Source organism: Cynoglossus semilaevis, chromosome 6 (genome assembly GCF_000523025.1).
Source record: "Cynoglossus semilaevis isolate Cse_v1.0 chromosome 6, Cse_v1.0, whole genome shotgun sequence".
Taxonomy (NCBI): Eukaryota; Metazoa; Chordata; class Actinopteri; order Pleuronectiformes; family Cynoglossidae; genus Cynoglossus; species Cynoglossus semilaevis.
This window is the reverse complement of record NC_024312.1, coordinates 2,022,882-2,031,732: the sequence shown is the minus strand read 5'-3', so window position 1 is coordinate 2,031,732 and position 8,851 is coordinate 2,022,882. Positions and strand designations below refer to the sequence as shown.

The 8,851-nt window shown below is 43.1% G+C and overlaps 1 protein-coding gene across 2 annotated transcripts in view; it reads right to left on the bottom strand.

Moving 5' to 3' along the window:
* Window positions 1–1,575: 1,575 nt before the first annotated feature.
* Window positions 1,576–8,851, bottom strand: part of nup93 (nucleoporin 93) — a 21,471-nt gene continuing 14,195 nt past the window's right edge. The window contains exons 7-23 of one of the 2 annotated variants that reach the window (XM_025056365.1): window positions 8,751–8,843; window positions 8,518–8,657; window positions 8,285–8,417; window positions 7,606–7,763; window positions 6,962–7,127; window positions 6,745–6,850; window positions 4,593–4,784; window positions 4,332–4,458; window positions 4,179–4,251; window positions 3,759–3,803; window positions 3,184–3,300; window positions 2,982–3,100; window positions 2,768–2,885; window positions 2,418–2,501; window positions 2,184–2,318; window positions 1,727–1,849; window positions 1,576–1,694 (exon numbers count right to left, since the gene is read on the bottom strand). In XM_025056365.1, the coding sequence (XP_024912133.1) occupies window positions 1,739–1,849; window positions 2,184–2,318; window positions 2,418–2,501; window positions 2,768–2,885; window positions 2,982–3,100; window positions 3,184–3,300; window positions 3,759–3,803; window positions 4,179–4,251; window positions 4,332–4,458; window positions 4,593–4,784; window positions 6,745–6,850; window positions 6,962–7,127; window positions 7,606–7,763; window positions 8,285–8,417; window positions 8,518–8,657; window positions 8,751–8,843 (1,917 nt within the window). In that variant the 3' untranslated portion in view covers window positions 1,576–1,694; window positions 1,727–1,738. The other variant, XM_008311139.3, reaches the window with a different exon arrangement.

Below are 8,851 nucleotides of genomic sequence, written 5' to 3'. Positions count from 1 at the left end.
CATTTTTAAACTTAAAAAATAAAAATATAAATACGTAAAACTTTTGTATACCTTTTGGTGTAGAGGACACTTAGACACTGAGTTCCTGGGTTTTTAAACACATTTTTGGATGTTAATTGAAGTCCTTCTAAGTATATATTTCGGGCTGTGTCCTCGCCGTGTCTCTTGCCGTTGCCCTTGCTCTCGTGGTCAGTGGTGCGGTGCCACCCTGGTGTTGTGAAATAGCCGGGTTTTTGGAGGTGTTTGTCATCGGCCTGATTCACAACACCAGCTGCAGCACACACACCTGAGACGCAGCTCCTCTGTTTGTCCACCGGGGCCTTCAACACGTCACACATTCATACACATATATGCATGTATAACAGACACAGTTGTGCAGGTGGAAAACTGGGGACATGGAGCGACAAACCTGATCTAACGTTCTCTGACACCGAACCGTGTCTGGTCCGTTTTTGATCCGATGCTGTTTTGGCTCAGCTCCGTCCGTGGCCCTGAATGAACCCGACATCTCTGTACAGTTAATATGTGGAGCAGCCAAGACAGACTGATCCTCCATCTGTGTTCTCTCAGGCCAGACTGGAGGACACTGGAGTGTGGGCCACAGATTTAACCGAGGCGGTGGTGGCTGAGTGTTTTTTACAGTGAGAATGTGTTTAGTCTGAAGGCAGTGTCTGCTGGTGGATGTACGAGTGGACCGGTTAGCCGTGGTTCTGGGTTTACCTTTTTTTTTTAAACATGTAATTAAAGACCTGTGATGTCACTGACCACAGATCAGTCTGTCCACCAGTCACGTCCAAGGTCAGTTATTTAAAAAGAAATAAAATGACTGAATATCACTGAATACCAAACTGTTTTTTTTCCTTTGGTAACTTTAATCATATTAGCTTATTTAGCTATGATTCAAGCTCTAAAAGAACTACTTTTATCTGTTTGGTAATTTTTTTTAAAATGATAAATTAGTTGAGGCTACACTGAGTTTGTTCTTCGGGAAATTTGTTAATTTCTCTTAAATGTTTTTTTTTTTGACCACCTTGTTACTAATCTTGTGTAATTTATTTCTACTTTAATTCATAGGAAACGTGATCATTTATAACTTGTTTCATCCTCTGGTGAAGATGACTTTAGGAGGACAAAGACCAGACCTGAACTCTGACAGATATAGAAACACAAACGTACTGATGATTACGATGAACGCAGGTGAAGACGGCGACCGTCGCTGTTTATAGGATGATTTGTTCAAGGCAGTAAAGAAAAGAAAAAAAAAGTGAGAATGTGAATGAAAACAGACCTGATCGAGGATGAAGACGAGTCTGAACTCAGCCTTCATGAAAACAAAGAGGTGTGAAAACATCGGGAATTGGAATTTTTAAAAGCTTCCCTTCAGTTTCTTTTTGCAAATCAAAGACTGGACTGTCTTTTTTTCTTTGACTTTTGCAACAGAAACTGAAAAACTCAGCTCTAGATTTTTAAATGATGTCAAACAAAAGGAGATTAAAAAGGAAACTGAAAAGTAGACTACGTTTTTTTTTATTCCAAATTATTACAGATACAAATATGAAACAACAACAACAAAAAAAAAAAACTGAGAAGATGAGGAGATGAAATTAAAATGCAAAAACCTGATGAAAATGGTGGCACACGCACAAACAAAAAGACAGGTAAATTAAAGTGTTGGATTTGAATGGTGTGTGTGTACGTGTGTGTACGTGTGTGTACGTGTGTGTGTGTGTGATGTGGTTCAGTTCATCATTAGTTCCATTTGGACCAGTCGTGCGTTGGTGTCTCCGGCCATGTTGTATGGAATCATACCAGCGAAGGTGATCAGGGCTCTGGCCTGGTTTCGTAGATGCTGAAAACAGAAACAAAGGAAAACGATACAGGGATTTACCAAGCAGGTTCTGCATCATTAGCATTGTTCTACATATGAGGCAGTGGTCCTTTTTGGGAAGGGGGAAAAAAAAATTAGGGTGGCTTCTGGGAAAAATGAAAGAATATTTCATTTTACATTTGTGCATTCAGCAGATGCTTTTTATTAGAAGCGACTGACATGAGGAAGATTAAGTTTATATGGTTCCACTGGGACTTGAACCCAAGACCTTCTGTGTGTAAAAGCAGTGGTTCAATGGTTTAATGTCATGTCGCCCCCTTGGGGACAGAAATGTTTTCAAAAACAGACTTCTCACCATGTCTGTGTCCTCCATGGTCCTCTGTGTTCGCCCTGGTGTGCCCGCTGTTGCTGGCGCCCCCTTCAGGCGTTTGTACTGGGTGAACAGGATGTTCATGGTGGCGAGGAGTACTTCAGACAGGTTGTGTCTCACCTAGGGAAGTAAATACGTTTATAAAAACCCTCTTTTTATTTATTTATTTTTTACAGGAAAGAGAGAGAAAAACTGCTGTTTCGTTTTTTTTTCTCTCACCTCGTCACTGAAGTTTCTGAAAGCAGCCACTCTCTCCTCCACGCTGTCCTGACTGAGAGGAAGGAGCTTTAAACGCTCCATCACCTGACACAAACAGGAGGGGGCGATATCAACAACAGCAGGCTTACACGTAAAACACAGTGTCATCAGCAAAACAAAAAAAAGGAGTGAGTCATCAAAGGTCAAAATCAGCGTGTGGTGTGGTTTTTTTTGGAAATCATTTCTGGCGGCGAAGTGAAAGTACATCGAGGTGACCTGAACGGCACTGACATTCACACCATCAATCACCTATGGTTTTAATAATTAAGTGAATTAATTAATATGAATTCATATAATTTTTGTTTACTTACGTCGTAGGCTCTGTCGACGTGACCCGCGTGGTACTCGTCGAAGAAGGTCATCAGGTCTAAGAGCAGATAAAAAGTGCCGTCCACTGATTTCTCTCCTGAGACGCCTTGGGAGCGGTACCTAGATAGTGGAAAAGTGACATTTTTATTATATATTTTGTACTAATTAAAAATAAATATTTAAATTTTTTTTTTTTTTGATGAATGTGCTCCTCACCTCTCAGCTATGGCCACCGCTGTGTTCTTCAGCCTCTCCTTGTTGGACTGGGGAGCGCTGACTTGAGCGACGACTGGACTCATGAGTTTATTCATCAGCTCCATCACCTTGTCTGGGTTCTGAAGACATGAAAAAAAAAAAAAAAGATTTTTTGTTGTTGTTGTTGTTTTAGTTGGTTCAGTAAACGTCAGTCGACGCTCACCTTCGCCAGCTCGTAGAGTCGCACCGCCTCCTCAAACATGCCCTTGTTCTCTGCCTCCAGAGCCACTTTACTAATGATGCCTTTAGTGTCTCCAGCAAATTTGTCTATGACTCCAGGCTAAAGAGAAGAAGAAGAAGAAGAAGAAGAAGAAGAAGAGCAGAATGAGACAAAATTACAAACCGTAATTAAAAAAAAAAAGGCTTCTTTTCACTCACGTCGTCTAAACTCTTTAGATTAAATATATCAAATCAAACCTCACATTCAGAAATAACTCTCTTTTTTAAAACCTAAAACAAAGCTGCTGAATGATGACAATAGTCTAACTGTATTGATTTTCTTTTTTTTAACTGAATCAATATCCTGGAGGGCCGACCTGGTCTGCGAGTGGTCATTTGGTGATAAAGGGCAGAGTATTGACAGTAATCGAGCAGAAACATGAAGCTTACGGTGACGTTTGATTTCCACTGAACTGAAATGACCTGCTGAAGCTTTGTTTTTTTTTTTTGTTTTTTTTTTTTTACTGAAGGTTCCTCTGTAAACATCTCTAAAACAGACAGTGGGTGGAGTGTCCTTACCTTCCTGCTGCCGTCCTTCTCTAGTCTCCCCAACAACATGTCAAACTGCAGCAGAAAAAAACATTATTAACAATAATTAACATTAATAATAACGTAGCATCTAATCTAATTACACCTCATAGTCGTCTTTATGGTGTTATTATTTATTATTTCTACCTTAAAAAAAATCATCTTTTTCCTTCCTTTTCCTTTAGTGTCCAAAAGGTTTTTGTAAATTTTTGTAGTCAACAAAAACTTAACTAAAAACTAAACTTTCAAAATACTTGAAGATGAACTTGAGTAACAGAGTAATGTAACAGAGTAGTAGAGTAACAGAGTAAGTCACCATACTCTGGGTTAAAAGCTGAGCTCACATTTGGTTGTGTATACAGTGGTGTGCTGTAGTAGTACTGTAACAACAGGTGGAGCTGTTTCACTAACCTCTCGACTCTCGATCACCAGCTCGCTGATGCAGCGCATGAACATGTTCTCTCCCTGATTGTCCTTCTCGTTCCTGCGGGAGAAAAAAAAACACACTCTCTCACTCTGTTGTCCTCCACTGCGTTCTGTCAGAACCAGAGTAGGATTACTCACCGTAGGAAGTAGAAGTACTGCAGCGCTTCTCGAGGGTCGGTGGACTCGAACTTGCGAGTGTAGAGCATGAGCAAACGGATGAAGTTGAGGCGTCGAATCATCGGAGGGTCTCCAGGTTCCTGACTCACTGCAACAACAACGGTTGAGCCCATTTTTTACAGCAACAAAACCAAACATATATATATATAAAACCATATATATATATATAAATATATATATAGTGTATTTGCAGTGTTCTGTGACAGAGTTTGTTCCACTCCCGCAGCTGAGCGCTCCGTCCAGATGATTTCAGCAGCAGCCGCAGCTCGTACAGAACCAACGCCATGTGCACGGCGTGACTCCGCAGCCGCTCCACGCGGAACAGGAAGGCCAACGCCGCCTCAAACTGAGCGGTGAGGAACAACACCTGGTAATACAGGAAGGGCTGCTGGCTGGCTGAGAAGTGAGACTCACCTGGTGGACAGAAGATGGCGAAATTAAAATATGACTCAGCGCCAAAGGTCAACCGAGACACCACAATGTTGGTGTTTGTTACAAAACTTTTGACCTTTTTGAGCACTTTAAAAAAAAAAATCAAACGCTTTTTTGTAATGCAAATTTAAAAAAACGTGCTGTGTGAAGCCTGGAACAAACACTTAGCATCTTTAACTCTGCCACCTCCAGCTCCACCTCCAGCTCCACCTCCAGCTCCGCCTCCTGTCTTCTGCCTGTTGCTACCGTCTCTAAACCATTCATCATGGCTGGTCTCACCACCGTCCTGTAAACCTTTCCCTTCACCTTAGCTTTAAACTGCAACATTTCTCTTAAAATAATCGAACTAACGTCACTTCACATGGCGACGGTTTTGACGGTTACCATGGAAACACACATGTAAGTGTGTGTTTAAGAGAATCAGTGTGTGTCCAGAGCAGGTACTTAGTCATCAACTTTACTTTTTAATTATAATCCTTAATCCTTTTCCTGGCTGAAAGTTTGCGGAGCAGAGCAGGGTGGACCATGTCAGCCATTTTACTGCCTTATCTCAGACTTACAGCACTTTAGTTCAGAAAAAGAGAGAGAGAGAGAGAGAAGAAGAAGAAGAAAAGATAAGGGTGTGTGTGGGAGGGCTGCAGCAGAGTGAGCAAACAAGGGAAAGTGAAATAAAAATGCAAAAAGGCGAGAAAAGGAAGACAAGGGAGATGGAAGAGAGGGAGATAAAGATGTTACAAATTAAGGACAAGAGGAACAGAGAGAACGGGTGAGGTTGATGAGGCCGAGGAGTGTGCAGGAGATGTGAAGAGAGGGGGAGGCAGATAGAGAGACAGAGACAGAGTGAGGGAGAGAGGGAGAGAGACTTTGGGATTTACATCCTGCTGTGAAGCAAGATGGAGGGCAAGAAGGAAAAAATGTGACAGACGACCGAGGGAGCAGAGCAGCAGGAGGAAAAAAAAAAAAAAAAACAGAACCAGGCTTCGGGCTGTAATTCCCACGGCGAAAGAGGAATGGGAGAGGGGGGGAAAACGGGAAGACGGCTACTGAGGGAGAGAGAGAGAGAGAGAGAGACTCTTATCTGAGCAGAGCAGGAACAGCCTGTGGAGAAGACAACACCCAGGGGAGGAAAGTGTGTTTTCTAAATGTGTGACAGAGGCAGCTTGATGCCCACTCCCACCCACCCCACTCTCCCCCTTTCTCCCCCACTCTCCCTTTAATGTCTTTTTTAGAAGGTGTAGTCACTTTATTTTTTATTTTTTTAAAGCTCTGTCAAGGACTTACAGGTATTTCAGAGCAGCAACAGTTCAGCTCCTGTAGGCTGCTGGATTATTACTTTAGATCAGGAGGAGGATGGAGGTTGGGGGGTCGGGGGGGCAAGTGGATTTTTTTTGGGAGTTCTGGGATTTAGGTCAGAACTCTGACTGTATAACGTGGGATTTACCCTCAGAATTCATACACTATATAATTATAGAAAAGGATTACGGTCAAAATCGTACAGAATTGTGTGTTAAAGGTCAGGATCCTAAAAATCTGAATTTTTTTTACTTTTTTTTTTTGGTAAACTTCCCCACCAAAACTTCAACTTTATCCTTTATAATATTTTCCTAAACACTAGAACTTAATTATTTTATTTTGTTTGTCGTGTAATTGTTCAAATGCTGCTTTGAAAACAATGACATATTTAAAAAATATTTCTGTTGTCAAGACAACAACACAGCATTTTGATTGGATAAGAATATAAACTGCTTCACCTCAGTTACTTTAGAAACCTTGATTTTTTTTTTTTTTTTACAATTTTTTTATTATTAAACCTGATCCTTCGACTCCATTTTACAGCTCTGGATTTAAAAAGCTTTGACTACGACTAAAACTACATAACTAGTGGCGTGTACACGCCGTAATACACCGTGAAAAGAGTGAGCGGTCAGAGCGGGACACGTACCGTAGTCCTCCAGCAGCTGTTTCTGCAGCTGGGGCAGAGTCAGTCTGTCCTGAGGCGAGCTGCTGCTGCTGCTGCTGCTGTCGTCATCGAAACACACCTGGTTCAACTGTGGGGAACAAACATTTCACATCATACGAGTCACGACACGACACGACTGGACTGAAAGACTTGACATATTCATCGATTATATTCATCCAAATGCATCGCAGCGCTGTACCTTCAGCCACAGGTAGTCTTCGGTCTTGTCGGCCACCTCGCCGTGGTTGTCGCTGATGTCACACTTCCCGATCAGGCAGTAGACGGCTCTCTTGTACGGGTCGGGGCTGTTCCTCAGTGCTCGGCGGTAATGGAGGCGGAGCTTGTTTTCTGACGTCGGAGAGAGGCTGAAACCAGAAACAGAGTTTAAGAAAATCAGAAATTAGTATGTGTTGGTGTAACTTAATCTCTGCAAACATTGCTTAACCAGACTTTCTTTTCCAGTTCATCTAAGAAAGACTGCTGGAGTCCTAATGTATCTATATTTGTTCTGGACAGAATATCTTAATTCATGATTCTCGATTACTGGACATTTCCGGCCATCCTAGTTGAATCCCAGGTGACCCCATGTGGGGTTGCGACCCTAAGGTTGATAAACACAGCTTAAAGGTTTTAACTGCTGTTATTTCTATGTTGGAATTTCTTTTTAAATCTATCCTTGTATTTTTGTGTTTTCTGTAGTTTCTGATTCTTGTCATTATCAGACAATCAAACAATTGCCTAAAAACTGATCAACAACATCTCTGATATCTGCAGTTTACTGTGGAAACCGTGGAAAGTACTGGAATCGAACGCTCAGCAGAGCAGTCGGGGACCGGCTCTCACCGTCTGTCTGGACTGTTCATGTACTCCTGGAACCACATCTTGAAGTCTCCGAGCTGATGCTGCACCCTGTTGACCACCTGCATGGCTGCAGTCAGGTCTCCACAGCGCAGGCAGTAGTAGATGACAGCCCACACGGGGTGGCCCTCGATCTCACCATCCTGTCACACACACACACACACACACATTTAACAGTCGCTCCATCGACCCAGCTCCTGTACATGGAGGCTGTCAGTGTACAGTATATACAGGAGTTGCACATTTGCATATATGTATGAATGTATGGAGGAGGAGGAGGAGGAGGAGGAGGAGGAGCGGGGGGGGGTTTGCTGAGACGCCACGGTTGGAGAAGGTCACATTGAAAAGTGCTCCACACAACAAACACCATCTGCTGCAGATTTAACAAACATCTTGTCTGTTTTGGACCCGCTTCCCGACACTGAAGACTCACGGTTAATGCACCTGTCAGTCTTGTTTTTCAACTGGCCAAAGAGTTGTTTGTCAGTATTATATGGTTTCAAAAGTGGCTGGGCTCGTCAGGGTCCCGCGGCCTGGGGGGGGGGGGGGGGGGGGGGGGGGTGATAGTTGTCTTTTCTAATATAAACTTTATCAACTTTTTTTTTTATCTCCCACAATAACTTTCAAGCTGCTCGTTTTGAGTCCGACCTGTGATGTCATTCACCTGCATGCCGGGCAGCGGCCCCGGGAGTTTGATGTTGAGGAAACTGCGGACGAGTTGGTACGTTCCAGGAACCCCTCCTAACTGGGCCTGATGGAGGTTCCCAAAGACTGTGACCATGGTGTAGTTTTTATAACTGAAGACGGAGGAGACACGGACGTCGGGGTCAGCGTTTAGTTTAGAAATCAGATGGAACTTGATACGGAAAAAACAAACAAAACTAAAACCAGAGTCACCTGTTCTCCAGGAAGCCGAGAGCCTGACGCACAAACGCCATTTGCATCTCGACTGAGGTGCGGCTCTTCAGCGTGTCTTTGGCCGGTACCAGCAGCACGTCCGTCATCTGCTTCACCATGAGCCACATGTCTGACACGTTCTGATATGAATGGAGAACAGAGTCAATTGTTTTCTCTATTTATGCAGAACGGCATTATGGGAAAAAAGACGGTGTAGATGGACGTGGCGTTACCTTGTCATCCAGGCTCTCGGCCACAGACGCACACATGTCCCCCAGGTTGGGCTGAATGTGACCGTTCACTATCTTCTCATTGAACACGTAGATCTGGACAT